This window comes from Nothoprocta perdicaria, unplaced genomic scaffold, assembly GCF_003342845.1.
Source record: "Nothoprocta perdicaria isolate Ctin4 unplaced genomic scaffold, notPer1 scaffold_58, whole genome shotgun sequence".
NCBI classification, from domain to species: Eukaryota; Metazoa; Chordata; class Aves; order Tinamiformes; family Tinamidae; genus Nothoprocta; species Nothoprocta perdicaria.
Genome location: NW_020455843.1, coordinates 2828646 through 2849428, shown reverse-complemented (window position 1 = coordinate 2849428; position 20783 = coordinate 2828646). Strand labels below are relative to the sequence as shown.

General features: G+C 42.2%; 1 protein-coding gene across 1 annotated transcript in view; it reads left to right on the top strand.

Moving 5' to 3' along the window:
• Window positions 1-20783, top strand: part of ALMS1 (ALMS1, centrosome and basal body associated protein) — a 55128-nt gene that overhangs the window by 22275 nt on the left and 12070 nt on the right. The window contains exons 8-14 of the mRNA XM_026048855.1: window positions 1600-1759; window positions 1852-3081; window positions 3951-4081; window positions 10520-12266; window positions 12984-13109; window positions 14663-14833; window positions 18412-19580. Coding sequence (XP_025904640.1) covers window positions 1600-1759; window positions 1852-3081; window positions 3951-4081; window positions 10520-12266; window positions 12984-13109; window positions 14663-14833; window positions 18412-19580 — 4734 coding nt within the window. The remainder of the gene's footprint in view (window positions 1-1599; window positions 1760-1851; window positions 3082-3950; window positions 4082-10519; window positions 12267-12983; window positions 13110-14662; window positions 14834-18411; window positions 19581-20783) is intronic.

Below are 20783 nucleotides of genomic sequence, written 5' to 3'. Positions count from 1 at the left end.
TAGGGAGAGTATTTTAAATGAAAAACATTATGTACATCATTATGTACATTTAAATGAAAACCATTCTGTACATCAGTTCACTGTTACCTCCCCTTTCATTTCATGACTACAAGTAGACATGTGCTCCAGCCCTAGTTCAGAGGAAATCTGCTCTCATAAATCACTGACAAGATAAAGGAGTTTTGATCACCTATATGGTTATTAATATGTAGCTTTATAATAGAATCATCAGAAATTAAGTTGATTAAGTTCTATAAGGTCATTTATTTTATTTTTTGGTTTTTAGAGCATACAAGTTARAACTACCTTATCCCTGGAATTGATTAAGTAAAGGGGAATTTGCCTGACCACTTCCAATGTCTGCATGCAGAGCAGCATGGGCAAAGGGGAGAAAGGGAATTTGATAGAGATCTTAGGGGCTTCTGCTCCCCAGTGACTCTGCTGTTTATAAGCTGCTCCAACAAGTGCTCCTGAATGTTTATGCTTGCTGCCTTATTAAAAGAAAATGTGAATTTTATGCTTTTTTTTTCTTTTAATATTATGGAATGATTTATTGCTTTAGCTCTGCTTGTAAGCCTAAGCCTTAACTGAACATAGCGTTTGTTTATAGCTTGGGGGTCCGAGGAGTTACAGATATAAAYTAGTGCAGTTGACAGTAGCCAGAAATGGTTTCATAAGCAGGGAGTTTTTGAGTTACTGCTGCAGTATGTTCCTTACATGCAWCATCACTGAGTAAGTGTGCAATTTTTTTATTAACCAGCTGATTTTCTTTATAGAAGTTTAAATATAGGAGACTTGCTCTGTCTCTTGGTCAATACAGATTTATTCCCTGTAGTGATGTGGCAGAAAGCTGGTTCACGTTGTTTTATGTCCACCAGCTTTGACATKATACAGGAAAAGCTTCTAAATCAAAACTGTCTTCTGCTATTAATTGACATTTTAGGTAGGTGAGGCCTAAGCTTTCCCACCTCCTTTGAARTATCAAGTTTGCTTATCGCTTGTGCAATGTATACAATATGTGTATGAATAAAATGACTATTGGTTGTCACAAGAATCAGTTATATGGCCCTCCGTTGCTGGACTTTTCCCCCATTTCAGGGTCCTATGGGAAGAACAAGGCCCTGGATTAACTCTTTTGTTGGTAGCAGACAGTTGCCAAYTGCCATTTTGGCCTCTGGTGAGGGAAAAGGCATGACAAGAAACAGAAATGGTTGGTCAGGTTTGTTTCTGATTTGCTCCCAGATACCAAATAATGAGGAATAGGTTGCAGGAKGTGTGAATTGTCCTGCTGGGCTGCGTGTCACTTGCAAGATGGTGGTTAGGCAGGCCTGTTGTAGTGATTTTAACTAAAAAGGCCTGTTAAACTAAAAAGACCTGTTGCCTGTCCTTCAAAGAGGAAAGATGTTGGAGGTGTCGTGTGACATGTGATTAGTGTTTTGTGCCTGCAAACTGAACATGATTTAGGCTCAGGATCTTGCTTTAGAACAAGTCGTGTGTCTGTTAGGCTGATGGGAGAACAGAACCTGTTGACGTTCTGTTTCTTGACAAGAGTGCCCCATTTTCCCTCACATTTTTCTGCTACTTCTCCTCTCTTGTCAGGTGTATCTTCGCAACCTTGGCATTGACCAGTCCCCTGGATCTATCCTGACTCCGTTTGTGCCCCGAGGACCTATCAGGGAAGTTGAATTTTCCCCCTCAGAGCTTCGAACACTGAAGGACTCCTCCGACTCTCTTAGGAAGACGGCTCAGCGGCTACAAGGTATTGGGAGGGAAGGCCTTGGATTGTGCAGCCTTAGGGGATAATCCTCCATTGAGGATTCAAACTTTTATGGTTCTTCTGTTTCGTTCTAGATGAATTGCTGACTGCAGTTGACGCTCCGCAAACAAGCTTTAACTCTGGCACTTCCACTCGCAGTATGTCTGTCCCAATGGGTTCAGAAGTTGGCTCTGATGTTCTGTTCCCCAGGGAGCTCTCTCCTTGCTTCTCAAGATCTTCTGGAGACAGACCAGTGAGTCAGTGCAGTGTTTCATGCCCCCAACAGGAGCTAACTGCCTCCCATGGTGTTGTAAGCAGAGCAGAGTATTTGTCTGTCTCCAAACTGGCTGATCCAGATCAGCAGCTTCAGATGGTCTCACCTGGCTGCTGTTCTGATGTAGAGACTGCAAAACGTGTTCAAGATCTGCTAGCTAAAAACGAGGCGAAGGATGCAGAGAGCCTGCAGAGGTGGCCTGCAGGTTCTTTGTCTGGAGTTGGACAGGAAATGGGAGTTGAGATAGGATCACAGCCTTCAAGTGTAGGTACTTCTGGTAATGAGAGGAATAAGGATCCAGAAAGCGATTCCTTGATTGGATCTGATACACTGAAAGAAATCCGGAAGCTTTTAGCAAAGGCAGAGGATATAGCTGGCAGCTGGTGCAACCCTGTCGTTTCCAGTGCCTCTTCTAGAGAAACTGTTGACTCTTCTCCAGTGCTAAATAGAGAGGAGGGTGATCTCAAGGATTCCAGGGTAGCGAAAGACAACGTCCCTGAGTTTCAGAGGATGTCGTTGTGGGACGAAGCTGTGACCCAAAGGCGTTCCCAAGAAGAGCGGTCAGTCGTAAAGTGCCGGAATTCTTACCAAGGCAGCTCGAGATGGGGAACTTCTCTTGATGTCAATTTACACAGCAATGAAGAAGTGATGAAAGAGAAGACCAAAGAGTTTAAGACCAGAAAATCTGCAGGAAGGTCCGAGCCAGAAGGCTGCAGTAGTGCAGCAACGGACAGAAATGCGCCTGCTTTTGTGCCTGTTGCACTGAGTAATGCAAGTAGTGAGCTGAGCAGTGGAAAAACTTCAGAGCTCCTGAGTCCTTCTCCAGCAGAGCCTTCAGGCTGCATCACAGATGCCCTGGGAAGCTTGCCCAGGGCCTTGGCTAAAGCTAGTGCAGCTGGCAGCAAGGAGGGAGGAATTCAAGAGAAYGATAACAGTAGCAGTGGAGATTCGCTGGCTGCCCGTGTCAAAACCCTTCTCCGAAAGGGATCGCCTGTGGCACCTGCAAGACAAGATTTCAGAAGTGTGGAGGAAGAGGAGAGGAAAGCACGAGGTAATAAAATGCTTCAGTTGGTTTTGAAAATGTGAAATCTTGATTTGCGTGTACATTTTAGAGATAGCTTTAAGATTTTTTTGAAGTGAAAGGGCATGGGTGTAAAGGGAAACTTTAGGCCATTTGGCTCTGTTTCCCCAATTTTAAAGATATTTGTATCACGTTGATAAGCTTTAATGGAGCTCAGTAAAAATAACTGGATCCCTGAACTTCTTAGGGGAGTTTATTCTAGACCCTTGATGCTTAGAAACCCTTTCTAATTTTCAGTCTCAAGAGGGATTTTGCACACATTTGTCCCTCTGTTAACATTGCGCTTTGGGAAATATCTCTTATCATCTTTGTGCTACTCCTCTGCCATGCTCTTCTCTACTTACATCTTTGAAAAGTGCAATTGTATCTTAGTCTTTGTAAGACATAAAAGATCAATGTCTTTTAAATGTTTTAAGTAGCATATTAGATGAGATATAATTGTTTTACTTTTCCAATTTGGATACTTTGGTGCCTAATATAGCAAAATATTGATAGGAAAATAACACTGTGCAAATCATTGTCCACTCAGTTGTTAAAAATGTGCTAGGTTAAGAAATTGGGGAGGGGATTGTGTGAAAGAGTATTGACTAGGGGACCATAATGATGATTGTCAGAACCAGGTAGTGGCTTCTGGATTCATCTTTCCAAAGACATGTTCAAAAGATCAAATTTGAATGATATTCTCGGTCACCCAGCTCTAGTATTTGACAGTGCATTTCATCCTCAATGATGGTAGTTAGAAATCAACTGCATAATTTTGATTTTAAGTAATAAAACTGCTACATATGATGCAAGAAAATGAAGAGAACTGTTTTCTGGTTTGTCTTCTCTTTATGTAGCTTGGGTGAAGCTAAAACTGGCCAGCCGATCTCTGGAGTCGGTGTCAGACCTGACTGAAGAGGACAGGCRAAGGATAGAGGAGATCAAGGCAGAGCTGCTGCTGAGCGCCAAGAAATCGGGAGCAGCCAAGGTACAGATGTCACAGAGCAGCCTGTCTGGGGACATTTCTTTTAAATGGCAGCTTTTCCCCGCTCCCAGACAGCAACTGGATGTAGGAGAAGAGAGAAATGTGGTCAGAGAGGGAGAACTGCAGRTATTTTGAAGGAATCAAATGTGGTCAATGATGTGAGGAGGAGCTGGTCTTACTGTGACGGGAAGGTGCACACAGGTCACAGTTYCAGTAGCCTTGATTAGTTCTGCTTTTAGAAAACACTTGGCTTGTAAAACCCTCATCCTATGGATTTGGAGGCTGTCCATGTGTCCTAAGATAAAGCACTCCTCATGGAGAATATTTTGAGCAAAAGACACAGACTGCAAGAAATGTGGAGATATTTTTAGAAGAAGATGCAATGGATGAGTGGTGAATTCATGCTGTTCAAGGTAGGAAATCCTGAGTTGGTGGAAGAGAGACCTGATAATTAAGCCAACTTTAGGTTGGGACAGTTTCTGAGTATAGAAAATTTATCTTTTAAAATGCAGTCATCATCTGTCGTTAGTCTGTTTCAGACAAATGATTCTAGCATTAACAGTAACTCCTGCTTTTTCAGTAGTTTGGCTGCATCTTGGCAAAAGCAGTAGAAAAAAAGTCTAGAAAAAAAAATTGTCATAGAAGTAACCCCTTTTGTGTTTACAATTTCTTAGGCCCTAGCTCAGACACTGCTTTTGGCAATACATCAGATCAAACCTTGGAGTTATTCAGGTTTTAAGGTGATCTTCTTGGGGAGCCTAAAAAAAAAACAGTTAAGGTTATTTGCTTTTGGAGATTTAGGCAAAGAATTCCTCTCACTTAACAAATAAACAAAGAAAAACTCAAATGTATCTTCGCTGCAATCTGCTCGTCAAACTACAGGCTTTTTTGTATGTATTTTTTTTCAGCTTGGATTTTGTAGACTAGCTTGAACTCCGTTACTGATTTGTTATGGACTAGGAGCAAACAGTTTTACAATATGCATTGGTTTGGGGGGAGAAACCAGAAAAAAACAAACCAAAACAAGAAAACCTCTAAACTGTTCTTAGTGCTCATGCAAACAATTCTTTTGTTAGAACATCTCTGTTTAGGGCTTCTGCTGCAGTCTCCTTAGGAATGTCCWTTTTAGGAAGTTGAGACTTTGCCTCCTGTTTTTATGGGTAAAAGCTCAAGATGCTGCTTTTTCCAGCAGGAAGCGTGTGAGGGTTTGCYATAAAATAGAAAATGCAGGGAGGGAACAGGATGACTTGGGGGAATTCTTCTCAGGAATCTTAACCTTTACTTCTGAGCACTGCTGCATCTCACTTCTGGGATAGCAGAGTGTTTTTTGATATCTGTTAGTTAATAAACTGTTAATAGTAAACATGTTTTTAAAAAGTGTTATTTCCCAAGCTCCAGTTGATCAGAATGCTTAAGAGTAGGTTTGGGACATAAATTTGTAATCATGCTTCAAGTATTTCTTGAAGTGCTCTGGCTGAATTGTGACTCCCCCAAAAGTAAAACTCAGTAGGAAATYGTTCTCTCCTCTGGAAGATGTAGCCCAAAGAGCACATAATGCTTATGGCTACAACTCAAAAGCAGCATTTTGTTTTCTTTGCATTCTGTTCTGTACAGCTAACAGGTCTTGCACAGTGAGTTTATTTTCTGTACATTTAATCTGGGAGGAGGTGGGTTCMTCTGATTTTTATACCTCTTCCATTACACAAGGTGAGAAATATCCTATGAAAGCACAACTGTGTGAGCAATAAACACTAAAATGTGACAGAGATGCTTAGCAATAAGCAGTGAATATGTAACTTCTGACCTTTTTCTTCTAAATTGCCTCCATTTGATATTGACCCTTCCTAAAGGTCTTTACCTTGATGGTCTGGGAAGGAGCAGGGCCCCTCGAGGAGCATTGCCTGGAATTAGTCTTGTTTTTTATTCCCCAGGATGCAGGGAGGACAGACTTTGTTTTGCATGGGGCTGAATTCCTGATGCTTAATAMACATTGACTGCCACCATATGTGGCCAGTGCTTGTACAACTGAGTTACATTTCAAAGGAGCAGAAGGCAAAGAGTATGGACTTATTAACTGCAAATCTTACAAAAAGTGGCCTAAGAAGTGCTATATTATAGACTGCCAAAAGACAAGTCTCGTGAAATTCAGSTTTAGCTGGTTGCACTTTCCTATAAACTGGCTGTTAGAGCAGTGTGGTAAAGGRGCAGTGGGTGGTTGCCTGTAAATACATTGCTTTCTTTGCATGATATTCCTCATCTGTGGCTGTAGAGGTTTGGTTTTAGCCTAAGCAGGTAAGTTGACAATATTTGTTATTTTGTGGATTTGAGCTGAGTGATGCTTTTTCGGTYTCAGAGAGCCATAGAGCAATAGGAAGTTGTTTGGGTTTGTTAAGAAAAACGTATGAAACATCAGTCTTGGTCTTCAGAAAGCCCCTWGGTCCTCCTCTTCTGCCTAAACTCTTAAGGTCTTTTCAAGGAAAAGGATTTCCAGAGCAAGAAACTGGGGAAAGCCAGGAGATGCTTAGACAGTGGCCTGTTCAGGAGAACCATCTCCCAAAACCAACCTTCTTCCTAGGCTGTCTCTCTGTGTTTATTTTAGTCCCCCAGTTAAGACTGAGGGTTTTCTGGTTGTTGAATGTAAGTGAAGCTTCAACGTGTTTCTCAGACTCTTCAAGTCTCCATCTGAATTGGAGACCCTGTTGCGCTCTGGCCTCATTTGGCTACTTAACACCCCTAAGAAGCTGCACAGGGTGTCCTTGCTCTTCCTGAAGATCGTGCCCCCTCTGCGTGYGGAGTGCCCTGCTCTTCCACCCCTCATGCCGAGGAGTTTTTTCAGGAGGGTKGCCAAGCTGAGGCTGTCAAGCTACAGAATATTCAAGGTTGGAAGGGACCTCTAGAGATCTACCCYGCAGTCTCCCGGGGATCGTGCCCTATAAAGGACTTCTCTTGGATAGACACCGCAGAAGCAGCACAGTAAAGCATGGGGAGGAGTTGGAGATGGGCTTCTGTGCTCACTGCTACTGCAGTCACCTTGTAATTGGATCAGGCAGTGGAGCGAGTGTCTGGATCGTCTTGGGTTGCCTCCTACTCTGGCCCAGGACTGACCCATCTTGCAGCCTTCTCCAGCCCTCGGCCACAGGGGACATGGGAAACCAAGGAGCCTCCTTAACATAGATAAGGGCACGGACGAGTTCTGTTTTGGAAGGCAAATTGAGGCCTCACTGAAATAGTTTGCTGCTAGTGACGTGATGGATGTAGAACGAGGGAAAAAACATTTGTGGATTTTTTTTGATTTGTGAAGTATTTTTAATTTACAGAATATTTGCTTTCAAATAGGTGGTTTACATCAAAACCACTGCATAGTTTGTATTTTTATTACTATAAGTTCATCTGGACCATCTTCCTGGCACTGCATTTATTTCAGATTTGCTTTCTGCACATCAAAGAAAACAAAAGTTTTTAATGAGGCTAAATAAAAGCAAAGAGGTGCAGATACTGGTAAGCTAGTAATACTGATACCCAGGCTTACAAAACCGTCTCTGGGGAAGCCCAGTGGCCTTATAGCTTCATACCCATTAGCAGGAATTGTGATTTTGATGTGMAGTGGGGATGCTGATGGCCCTGTCTGTCTTGTCTGTTTGCAGCGGCCCTGGCAGCGCTTCTGCCRCTGGCCTCACACGCCCGGGGTAGAAGCGATGGGGTGAAACCATGCAAGAGCACGCTGCTGCCGCGTGTCGTGTRAGAAGTGATTGGTATTTTGTGCCAGCAGGGCGGCCAAGAGCCTGATACTCATTTTAGTTGGGGCTTTTCTAAGTGAGTGGATGAATATTGGCTTTCTAGCTTTGCTGCAGCTCCTTTCAGCTGTAGCGGTCCCAGCTGCTTGGTTGCCCTCCACAGCTGAGCGGGGTGGTGGATCAGGTAAGTCCTTGCCCTCATTTGCTTCAGGGCAGAGTCTATCACGGTCTTTTTTTGATCAGTGCTGATGGTGACAAATTACTGGGGATGGTAACGTAAGCTTTTCTAGTCGCACTTGCCAGGTTTTAGCTCTTTGTGCTCGTAGCCTAATCGGTTTTGTGCATGCTGCTGGGAGCATGGCATTTTGTTCAGTTGTTTGCAGTGTGATATTTAATCTGGAGGTGCTTTGCAGTTCTTTCCTTCAAGACTGTCTACTTATGCACCAGTCAGGTAAGATGCTGCAAAATTTAGCTCTATTGGCAGCTTCTGCTGCAAAATATCTGTAAAGATACTGGAAACCAAGGTCGATGCCCACTCTTAGATCTCCCCATATAAGCAGGTGAGCAAAGAAAGCAGAGGCAGAGGCGGGACAGCCAGTCACAGGGAGGATCCCACTTCGGTCATCTGGCTCAGGAAATGCCTGCACACACTTATCCCCAGTCCACGATGGATGTTTCTCATTAGTCTTTGCTATTTGTAATGAGAAATTAAAGGAGAATGTGGAATATTAAAGCTTTCCTAGTGCAGATGTGTTTATTTCTACCTTGCTTGGCAAGTCACCAGAGCTGTTGCTGAACCCTTCAAGCCTTTTAACTCCACCCAACTCATTTAGTGCTTTGTCTGCCAAAGGGGCACAGAGAAATCGGGTTTCATTGGAGGCCCCAGAGGAAGGCGCAGGTCTCTTTAGAGCCAGATCCCTAACGGAGGAGCGGATCCCGGCAGGAATTCTGCCCTCAACTTCAGTGTCACTCGTGTGCCTCATTAACAGGCTGCTGAAAGGCAGGAGCAGTGTGGTTTGTTTTCCTTTGGATCCTGCTGAGGGCCCTAACGTGTCTCTCCAATTGTGTTTACCCACTGAGACAAGCTGTTGGTGGCGGATGGGATTGGTTTTTGATGGTGATGGGGCTTGAGGTAAGCAGGGAAGACCAAGTGGTGACGCCTTGGGGGTACTTGGAGAACAGCGACACTAACATCAAGCAAAGACCCAAGGGTAGAAGTTAGTACCAAAATAAATTAAATAAATTTTGCCCAGATAGGTAATTTAGGGCTCAGCATTATTATTATTTTTTTATATATAAATTTTTACAATTTTCTTACTGTAAAATATATTCCAGAGATGCTTAAATACTGGCAAAAGGAGTTGCTCCTAAATATAGCTGATATTGGGGATGTGTTATAATTATGGGGCAATTTTCATGGTTAGACGAAGGTGTAAATGTAATTTAGCCTAAGATTTCCTGAGCAAAGACAATCACCAGGGTATTTCTGGACTTTAACTCTGTTTGGATTACTGTCTTACCTGTTTCTAGTAAGTCTCTTTTTTTTTCCTTATTCAACAATTTCAGCAGCTTTCCAAAACAAAGAAAAAACTCCCATGGAAAAGATGTTACCTCTCTCATTAGAGGAATGAAAGTAAAATGCATATGAAAATTGGATATTTTCTCAAGTTACTTGTCTTAAAGAATAAATCAAAAATTGGATTATTTTCAGTCATATTTTAATTGTCAGCAGTGGGCAATGACTATAAGAAGACTTGTTCCAGCTCATGCCTGAGTGATACTGGCATACTTGTTTTAATAATATTAATTACAGAGAATTAAAGCGTTTTTTAAGTTAAATATTTTTTTCTCTCTATTTTTTTAAGAACTGGTTGCTTGCTTTTCTTAAACATATATATATTTTTGCATAGCTRTGAAAGGATGCTTTTTATTGGTAATTTAAGGATCACAAGCACTAAGCTGTATATAATACCTCKGTCCTTGGAGATGCTTGAAACTTGACAAAGCTGGGGCTCTCCTTAGCAACCAGTTCTCATTTTGAAGTTAGCCCTGCTCTGAGCATGAAGTTGAACTAGGGACTTCCAGGAGCCTCTTTCAACCTGAATGTTTCTGTGACTATGTGAATAATTGGCTGCTTAATTAAAAAAAAAAAAAAAAAATCTCTGAAGCTACAAAGCTGTTGGGTGGAGAGTGTCTGAATCACTTTGAGCTTAGGTTGGGGGGATAGATTCAGAAGCTATCCAGAAAGCAGTTTCTGCTACAGCAGGAACCAGGTTTATGACAATGTCCAGCTGTGTATGAAGCAAACTGAGGGAAAGGTAAAAAGTTCCAGGCTTGTTTGCCTGTGAGTGGAGTAATATTTTCAAGTATTTACATCTCAATCAGCCTGATGGAGAGCTATTAACGTTTTAGCTCACAAAACATAACTAAAAGATTTTATTATAAATGTCACTGCTGTTTGTTATAGCATCAGAACCGTATTAGCTAATTTGCTGGCACTTAYGACGGTAAGTTTTTAATTAATTGCATTAAAAGATGAGTTTCAGAGAAATTGCATTCTCATTCATAATGGCAGGCTCCTGATTAGTAACAGCGTTGGCCTCTGAATTCTTAAAACCTGATTTTGGTAGAGGTAGAAAAATGTCCTCGTAACCTTTGAGGATTCTTTTTTATTATTTTTATTTTTTATTTTTTATTTTTTTTTTAGGCTCCAGCTTTGGAAACTGCTTCTGAGTACAGCCAGAAGTGGGAACAGGACAGAGAGCCCTCCAGAGCTTCGAGCAACAGAACTTCTCCTGTTGAGAGCCATGCACGAGGGTTCAGGACGGAGGATGTTTGTGAGTCTAGGTCACAGCAAGTCAGGCCAGTGCATGGGGCTGATCCCTCTGACTGTTGCCTCCTGAGGAAGGCACAGTTCAAATCCTCGAGTACTGTTCGAACACCCCAACATCAGGCAGCTGCAACTAGTCATTCTGATGCCAGCACTGGTCTTCACGCTCCCTTGCAGCAGGAATGGGACACCCAGGTAATGAGATTTCCAGCTGCTTCTGATACACAGATGGAGGAAATACGTCTTCCAGCTCAGAAGCTGTCTGTGGAAAAGTCTTCTGAAGAAATGACCAAGCAAATTACTTCTATCACTTTTTCATCCCGAAAACGTTCTCCATCACCACTGAATTGCATGGTACTTGGCAGCAGCCTTACTGGAGATGGTCTTGATGRGGTAATGCCATTGGAGATTGGCTCTGCAGATACTGAGGAGCAGGACCATGGTAAACAACGTTGGGCAAGATCTAAGATCTGTCCTCCCTCAAGTTTTGAAGAAACACTTCAAGAAGCAGTGTTTGCTGGTTCACTGTCTAGTGAGATTGCATTTGCTGCTGACAAAGGCAGGTCTCACCGTGTTCCTGCTGACAAGAGCAGAACTGGGGTGAATCAAGAAGATTTTGTATTGGATCAGGATTCTTTAAGCATCCATAGCCATGAAGAGAAGACATGTACTGCAAAAAAAATTGAGGAAACTCTGCTTGGAGATGCAACCAAATCAGACAGGCGTAGCGCCAGAGTCCAGAGAGCCAACGGCAATGTAAGATTCAGTCAAGACACGAGTGGACTTCATGAACTCCATTCTCTAAAGAGCAGCTCACCCAGACGCATTCAACGTGGTGAGGACACAGAAGGTCCTAGTCCAGCTGTACCAACTGATTTGCTGAAGGACCATGTTAATTTGTTAGAAAAGGAGAAAAATCCTTCAGACACGGTCTCTCTCATTCAAAAAGGGGTTCCTAGAGAGCAAACCAGCATGTCTTGCCATTCGGCTCCAAATCAGCTTTTCTCCACTACATCTGCGTACCCATCATCCCCAACTAAGAAGGTTCTGTCTTGTGTCCATATAACTCTTTCCCCAAAGGGCACTAACTCAGAGCTGTGTGGTGACCTGAACACTGAAAATGAGAAGAGCCTGGGCAATAAGCCTGAAGTTGATCCTCAACGGGTGTGTTCAAAACCAGAAATTTCATTAGATGCTGTTTCTAAATTATCAAGTACTGACCCTATCCTGGCAGATCAAAGATCTAGTTTTCCAGTCCCAGTATCTTCAGCAGATTCCTGCCTTGTGCTTTCCTCTGTTGCAAACACAGCAGGGCAAGAGCTAAAGCCTCTTCTTCAACCAAGCTGTGAGAGACCACAGGCCACTGCTCCGGGCTCAGAGGCATCTCATCTGAACAATAATTTCAGGTCTGTAGTATTGGAAGAAAATGGGAAAACTACCTCTGATGCTGCCACTCAGATAACAACAGAAAGTCCTGAAAAGACAACCTTTTCGTCAGAAATTTATATTAATCCTAAAGACATTGAAAATGCCACCCTGCAGCCATCTCTCCAGAAAGCTCATCAGGTCTCCAGTTGTGCAGCTTCATGCCCGAACAGGATTTCTGCTCWTCCAAGGCAGGGGGGTGAGCAAATTAAAGCATCTTCTATGTATACGTAGTTTTCCATTTWTTCGATTTTTAAGAGACAATTAATAGACAAAAAGGGGAGGTTGAGTGACTTTTTTTTTCTCTTTGAAAGTAACATTCTTGAATTTTCTCAGTGATATTTAAGGTTGCTCATAGAAGCTTTGGGCTTTACAGACTTGTTGGGTAGAAAGCTTGGTCAAAAGCTTGTGGTTCAGTTCAGGTTCATATGGGAGTGAAACTTATGTACAGATCTGGTTTTAAAAAAAAAAAAATCTAATTACTAGATAATTGCATGCAGTTAATTGCTTAGGGGCTACCAAGAGACTTATCTGACTATTTCCTCCATAGTCAAGCTGATTTGTTTGCACAGGTGTTAGGGAGAAAATACGCACACCCGTGTTTTCACTAGAACAAAAATTAAAATATACAGGACTTTCTTTATATCTATTAACTTAATATAAAATGATTAATATAAAACTAGTTACAAGTCGTACTTTTCCAGTATTATGGATGAGTTAAGGTATGATTTCTATCTAGTTGACTGGTGATCAATTTTTTAATGAAGGGGGGAGTGTTCATTAAGTAATTATTAATTATTCTATAAGAAACTTAAATTATATTTCTCTAATCTCCGGGTGTCCTGATCTGTTACCTTTTATCTTTTGTTGATTAAAGCCTTGTTTCTGTTCCCTGCCTTGCCTTCCTCTCCGGCAGGTCAGCCGCTACTGCTGCCCTATAAACCTTCGGGAAGCACTGGGATGTATTATGTTCCTTATCCGAAGGCCGTGCCCCAAATGTCCCCAGTTTCCTCAGAAGTGCCTGCTGAGAGCTCTCGCTCAGGTACTTAAATATCTCTGAATCACAGAATCACAGAATATCTCTGAAATCTCTGAATCTCTGAATCACAGAACAGTGTCTAAATACCTGTGTTTCATATCTGGAATTGTCTTAGCTGAGCTCGGAGCTGTTCTGTCCTGTTAGTTTAGATTAAGTGCGTTGATGTTCACACCACTTGAATATAAAGATCTATGAATCTTTCTATGTTGAAGGTGAGTTTACTCTCATTTCATTGGCAGTAGAGGGAGGGGAAAAATGCATGGCTCAGTGTCTTAGAGCCTGATAACTCTTAATAGTTCCCTGCTTGCTGTTACTTCCTGCCACATTTTTGCTTCCCTATTTGGTAAGCGTGTATTTTGAAGCACTTGCATAATGTAATGTGAGTTTTGGGTAATAGCTTTCCTGGTGCTGAAAATTGCTTTCAGATTTAAACAGTATCATTTGTAACTGTGGTTTGAAATACACATTAACTTCCCCTCACTCCCAATAAAAAGCTTTCCTCATTAAGTGGAGGAGAAGATCATCTCTGATTCTTTCCCCCAGCCTCTCATATTTAGTTCTTTCTCTATATGTAAAGAACATAATGTTGCTTAAGCATTACAGCTCTTATTTTCAGGTTGCTGTCGATCGGGACTTTTTGACATCCACAGTTATCTATAGACAAAACTCATGTTAGAGCCGTCCAGTTCTTGACAAATCTGACCCAGGGATGTAGGTAGACGTAAGTGACAGGAAATGCACAGGTTAGTCATTAYTGCCATAAATTGGGCTTGGAATTATTTATGTGTCTGCCCTCATTACCTTTTCTAGTCTGTCTGTGGTAATAGGGGTAAAATGAGACATGAATGTGATGAGTCTGTGACATTTTGCAGGAACGATGGTGCTAAATGTAAAGGTACAACATATAGATGAGGCAGCTCGAGCTTCTAGAAGATGTACAGCAGAACTGAAACATTGAGGTTTTAAGCTCCCTGCTGCAGCGAGGATTTCACGAGCAGTAGCTGAAGGAAATGGAGACAGGTCTGCTGAATGTAACCAGGTGGTGTTGACAAGGATGCTAAATCAGTTAGGTGCCAGTTTAGGTTTCTAACTCTTAGGAGACAGTTATGATGCTGAGGGAACCCTGCCATTATGGTCTAGGATTCTTCTTCAAGAGTTAAACAGATCTGCTGTAGCCTTGCAGCTTTCTCCATCGCTTGTCTGAGTTCAGAAAAAAGCTGTTTACATCAGTTGATGAAAATGTCTGGAATTTTAATGGAGGGAAGTCTGGACTTAAGTCCTGTGCCTGGCTCCCTAGCTGGTTTGCCTAATGCTCATTTTATTGTCATGTTCTCGTTAGTAGAAATGAGTGCTCATTAGTAGGGAAGGTAAAATTGATGTCTCCTGCTGTTAGTTACTAGAATTTGCTCACTAGTGGTCGTGGTAGTTGGTTGGTGAATATACTGCCACTAACAGCTGAATGCAGAGCTGCCTTCACACACTCTCCCTGTGCAATGTGTGCATTTATCTTGCTTGCCTCCTCTTTTTACCTGTAACTGTTGCTTTCTTTTCTGCAGGATCAAAGGATGCTTTTCCTCCAAGCTTTCCAGCAGATGTACTTGGTTTAGGGGACGAGAATCCTCCAGGCAGTATAGCTGTTAAGCATAAAGCAGGAATCTCTAGTAAAAAGGCCAAGCCCAGRCTAGCCTGGACTGAGAAGCAAATGATGCCACTGGAGGTTGCCTCAGGTAATTAAAGTGTGTGTTCAGCTTTGCATCCATATCCACAAGCATGAAAAAAATAGAGCAGAAGAGCTAGATTTTGGGAACTGTCATTTACAGCCTCGTGATTTGCTGATACTCTGTCTGAAGATACTAAATTTACTTTTTTCTCTCTTCCCCTCCTTTCTGTTTCCCAACCCTAAAATACTTGGGTGTTAGTACTTGCTAGTGTTGCAGTGACCCCGCCACTTAACGGAGCCTTTGTAAGATGCTTTGAGGCACCCAATATTAAGTTTGTGAAGCGCTGAGTTATTTTGGAGTGTAGAAAATGATGCAAATATAGAAAAAGACAGAAATCTCATGATGAACGAAAGCAGATAGGATGGCTGTGTTTATGTGATAGGGCTTGTGTTGTTACCTTGTGATGCCAGTCAGATATTTCTAATGTTGTTTTACCCAAGTCTTGATTTGATTGCCCAAGGTATCTCTTCCCTCCATTAGCCCTGTTGGATGCTGTTTCTGAGGGGGGCAGGTCAGGTTTTATAGCTGCAGTAACCTACTTTAGGGCAACGCTGCTTTTTGCTGTAAAATAAAATTATACTGAGCTAGTTGCTAACTTTGACACTGTAAACCATGGCCTAGCTAAATCTGCATTTGATGGATGTGTTTAAACCCCATTTTGCACCATGGAGTGGCTGATAAATATCCTTTAACGTGAGGAGGAATGAGGATTTTGTTGGGTTCAGTGAGGATTGTATCTGGTCCTTGGGCAGAAGTCACTTTAGTAGGAGACCAGTGAAAGATGTTTAGTGCCCAGTACAGGGTTTGAAGTTTGTGCTGTATTAAACAAAGAGATACTATGCAAGGAGATAATATCCTTATGGCCATTGATGGGAAATGGCACCAGAAAGATCCAAACAGGCTAGAGGATTCTGAATTGGAGGGTTCCCGTCCTGCTATAGGAGTCACATATGCAATTTCCCTGGAGCCCATTTATTTTTGTGAACAYTGCATGAACCTGCTCCATGCAGGGCCCTGTGGGATGCATTTTTGGGGGGTGTTTCAGGACAGTTACTGCTGTCCTTTTTAAGCAGCCAGCACAATATACCTGTAGGTCACTTCCTGGAGCTGCGCTGATGTATCCATAGCAAAACCRTTTGGTGACTTTAAATCTGCACTTTAGAAGGGATTTTTTGAAGCTTTTCASTTCAGAATGAATATGCATTTCTGATATTCCCAGAAGATGATTTAAAATATTTGATAGCCTAAGACAGGCTGAACTTGAGTTAGTTTTACTTTTTCARTACGTGCTTGTGGGCTCAGTAGTTGAGTGTGTGCAACAGTAAAGACAATATTGTCTTAATATGTTTTTTCTTATAGAAGAAATAATTATCTGTGAACATTTATAAAATACAGGGATGCAGAAAGAGAAGAATAGAAAAACATTTTTCGTAATTTGCTCAGGGTAACCAGGACACAGTGTTTRGGTCATGGGGCTAGAGGTGAAGAAAGTGTGGGTATAGGAATGAGCTCTTAAGAAACTGGATCTAGAAATAAAATACCACGTTGGAGCGGATTGATAGATACCTGTCTGAATCCCCTGATATAAATCCAAGGGAATGCAGCTGTTGATGATAAAACTGTCTAGTTGTGTCCTGTAAGCAGAGAGAATCTTCTGTGAGACCAGCCAGCATAGGTGGAAGGTGAAACAAGTGCTCTGAAGAAAGCCTATGTCTAAAATCTTCTCTGACTTCTCCAACTATATTTTTAGCTGGTCTAATAAAAGACTGCTTCTACCCACAGAGCTTGTCTGGAGCTTAAAATTATGCAAGTTATGTATTTTTTTAATGTTTCTTTATAGAAGCTTATTTTGTTTTCCTTTTTTTCCTGTGCTTGCATCTCTTCCAATTTATTGGTAATTTTATTAAAATATGGAAATAGCAACAATTCTGCATAACGTTCCCAAGCCTAGTCTTCCTAGTCAGCAGGATGCAGAGGAATCTTCTCACATGGGTGGGTGAATATTAACCTTGTGCAAGGACCAAGTCAGTAACTGTGAGCCTGGAGGGGCTGTKCGTAATCTTGACAGGACACTAACATTGCCCCTATTGAGAAAGGGAAGGAAAGAGGTGCATAAAATAAAAGGGAAAACAGTTACAAATTAAAAACTAAGTTTTATGAAGCAATGTTAACCAAATTGTCATGATTTTATAGTCCCTGCTTGTATTTATCCTGCATCATGTTTTGCCATTGGGGCCTAGAGGGCTCAGCCTGTGGTTCCTGAGGAGGAGAAGGGTGTTTCTTCCCTGGGGAAGGCAGAGATGTGATTGTGGGACTGCTTGCTGCCCATTTGTAGAATCAACAGCAAAAACTAGCTCTAAAAGAAGAAAAAAAAGTTTCTAGATTGGTYGTTATCGGTAGATCTCAATCCTAGAGCAGAACAAGAGAAGGCTGCTTGAAGGAGAAGAGAGGGGAATATTGCAAAGCTCGGGAAAGAACGATTTGAATGTGGTCCATGCCATTAATGGCACTTGATCAATATGCATTTGCTGATAGCTCCCCATTTCCTAATTGCTGTCACCATTAGTAAATGGGACTGCACTGTTTTGCATTCATTCTTTTATTTAGATTAAGGCTATTAATATTTTCTAATGTATCTTTTGAACTTCCTTGTGGGTAGAGTGGCACAGGAGRAGGAGAGCTTACAATAAGCATAAGAGCTTGCAGTCCTGCTGGCACTAGGAGCTCCAGTTCTGCCTTCAGCATTTACAGATCTTTATACAATTAAGCTAATTTGTTCAAGGAACATGACATGAAACATATATGACCTGTGACAAATGATTTTATGGAATGATTTTACAGCATGCTCCTGCTTGCACATGCTGCATTTACACAGATGAGTTTGTATTTGGGTTTCTATGTGTGGCCCTTGGAAGCTTCAGATAGTAGTATTTTCTGGAAGGWTTTTATTGCTACTTTTGACTAAGCTTTTTTTATATCATGTTAAAAGCAAAGCAGGGTTGGATCTTTCCAATAAGCTATCAGGGATCCTTCTAGGAATGATAGGAGAAGTGGTATTGGTCTTAAATACGTAGTGCTCTTCCCAGGTAGCTSTAAGTAATGTCCTTAGTGTCCTGACGTAGTCCTGGGGTGCTGGTTCTCCCAGGACACGCGAGTGAAGGGGCAAATGGACTTGGCTGCCTGATGCTGACTTGACATCAGTAGAAGTGAAGTAGAAGAACTTCTGTTCTTCTTCTATGAAGAATAGAATATCTTCTAAGAAAAAGAATAGAAGTGAAGACCCCCTCGAACTTGGAACCTGAGTAGTTCCATACAGCGTATCTGGCTCCTCCTGCAGATTCAGAGGGAGCAATATTCTCTTGGATTGTATGCAGCAAGTGATCAAAAATATTATTCATGCAGTGGTGTTAATGCTGAGACTCCATTCAACAATAATTGCATTTTGGGAGAGGGCAACGTGATATCCCTGTTTTTAACCTATTTAARTGGTTGGAGAGTCTTAAGACAAATATCTCCGTGTTTGCTACCTACTTACATGTAAGGGAACAGAAAAATAAATATACAAATATTTTTTTCCTTTCTAGAATGCCTGAATCAATTGAAGCCTGTAAAAGCCAGTCATTCCACGTTCAGGTCGGCGCAGTTCTTCCTGCATCCTCCAATGCCCATGGACGACGGGTACTCGGTGTCGGAGAGTGAGGCCTCGGAGGAGGGCTCTGGCCCAGGACACACTGGACCTTCCTCCATCGCTTTCCAGAACTGGAGAAAGACACAGCCCCATCAGCCAGTTTCCTCTGCTCGTCGTAGGAAGGAGGATGAAAATGAATTCCTTCCCCTAACTGCAGAAGCAGATTACAGCAGGAATGAGGATGTAGCCGTTAGTACATCCATGGGGAAGGAAACTTCAGGGAAGGAGCTATTTCAGCATGCCAGAAGAGAAGCAGAACAGAAAAAGACCAGAATGACTGACTTGAACAAGGATCTGGAGACAGACCTTCCGGTGAAACAGAGAACCCATTCTAGTGGTAGCTTAGATGAACTCTGGACTAAATTTCTGCGGTGCCAGAGGAGACACCAGCACCACYATTTTAGGAGAGCTGGTGAGCTGTCCCTTGTAGAACGCCTTGATCGGCTGGCTAGAGTCCTTCAGAACCCCATTAAGCACACGCTGATACCTACAGAGCCTGGCAGGAATGTTTCTGAAGAGAGAAGGAAGGGAGGAGAGCAGCAGAAAACAAGGCTTCAGGAAAAGAACACGTGTGGAAGTAACTTAGAGCCTAATGCAGCACACGGCGAAGAAAGACCACGTATCAACCACGATAAAAATAGGCTTGCTGAGTTCAGGGAAAATAGGACAAGAGAGAAGACTATATGTCACATGGATAAAATTTTGGAGCACCAGCAGTACTTGGAAACTCCTAGTGAGGTTTCCTCAGAGACGAGGCTTGGCAGAGATCATGGCACTGTGGTCACTTCCACCACCTCCGAGTGGGAGACGATGACCCCCACGGAGATGGAAAGTGCCACGCAGACCGAGAGGAGCAGCTCTGTTTCCACCATCGACACTGCCAGGCTGGTCAGGGCTTTTGGGCATGAAAGGGTGCGGGTGTCCCCACGGCTGTCCCAGCTTTATTGTGCCATCGATCAGCAGAAAAATCGCTCGGAAAAGTGGGATGAGTGGAGCAGCGCCGTGACGGGGGCAGAATATCCTAGGGAGGCTTCTGAGAGACAGGGGAGRAGGAAAGAGATGCAGGTATGATCACAAGACAACTTCTGCTATTCTTTTACACATACACATTGTGTACAGTAGAGTTTTTATTAGGAAAATGCTTAATATTTCCTATTGAGTGTTGTTTATTTGATAGGTTTATGGCTTTGATGCAAGTAACTCAAAAGCAAACCAGGCTCTGCCTTTCCAGGTATAAGGAGGAGATCAAAATCTCTTATGTCATCAACCCGGCGTTCTTTTCCTTGGTTTATATTTTTTCTTTCCCTTTGTTTACATTTTTTTTTCCCTCCTTATTTGTCTGGGAGGTTGTCTTGGAAAGCAGGATCCTGCTGTGTCTGATTGTTGGTTACTTAAAGGCTCTGCTTTTTAGCAATCCTGACAGYGGTAAATGAAAAGTTGATTCCCCAAAAGGGGACCTCAGTATGGAGTTGAGGCTTATAGTAAGTCACAAAGTTTTGGTGTTCTTTACCAGAAATGGGCTGTCATCGTTACTAATGATGACAGTTCTTCACTGAAATAAATTAGTTTTTTAATAGAAACAACTAAAATGCAGTGTTTATGCCAAGTGACTTACTGAAARCTTGCTCAAGGGGAAGAAAACAACAGGCCCTCTCAGTATTGAAATAAAACTGTCATACACTGCCTGCAGCATCAGGACAGTCGGTCAGAACAGTGACCCTCTAAATATGGCCTTTGGGATCCTACATTTCTTTCATGATACTCTTCAGGAGATGATTTTACTTCTTTTTCTACTTCTTACCCCAAACCTTGCAGTATCTTCCTAGGCCTTGGAGAAGCAACCCCTTGTTTTGCATTTTAAAATCACCCATGAGACGACACATCCCTTCTACTAAAATAAAACCTTATTATTCGTAATGCTGGAGGTTGCTTGGAACCTGTTTGCCTCGTAGAAAGCAGCACTTACCTGCTGTGGGTTTTTGTTTGTTTTTAACATGTTAAGAGACACAGGAACCCCCTCAAAAAAGGGTGAGAAAAATTTAGCTACAAACACGCTAGACTTCAACTTAAAATCGACACATTGATAATTTCTCTGCTGTGTAAGAGCAGAAACCCATTTTTTTTTTTTTTTTTTGTATTTGCAAATATCTGTGGATTAAAGAGACACTCACGTGCAGCAGGAGCCCTGCACAAACCCTCCAGGCTGCTCGCGTTGAGTTTTTGCATTTGGTAGCTCAGTTTTTAATGAGAACCTATTGTCAGCTCTGC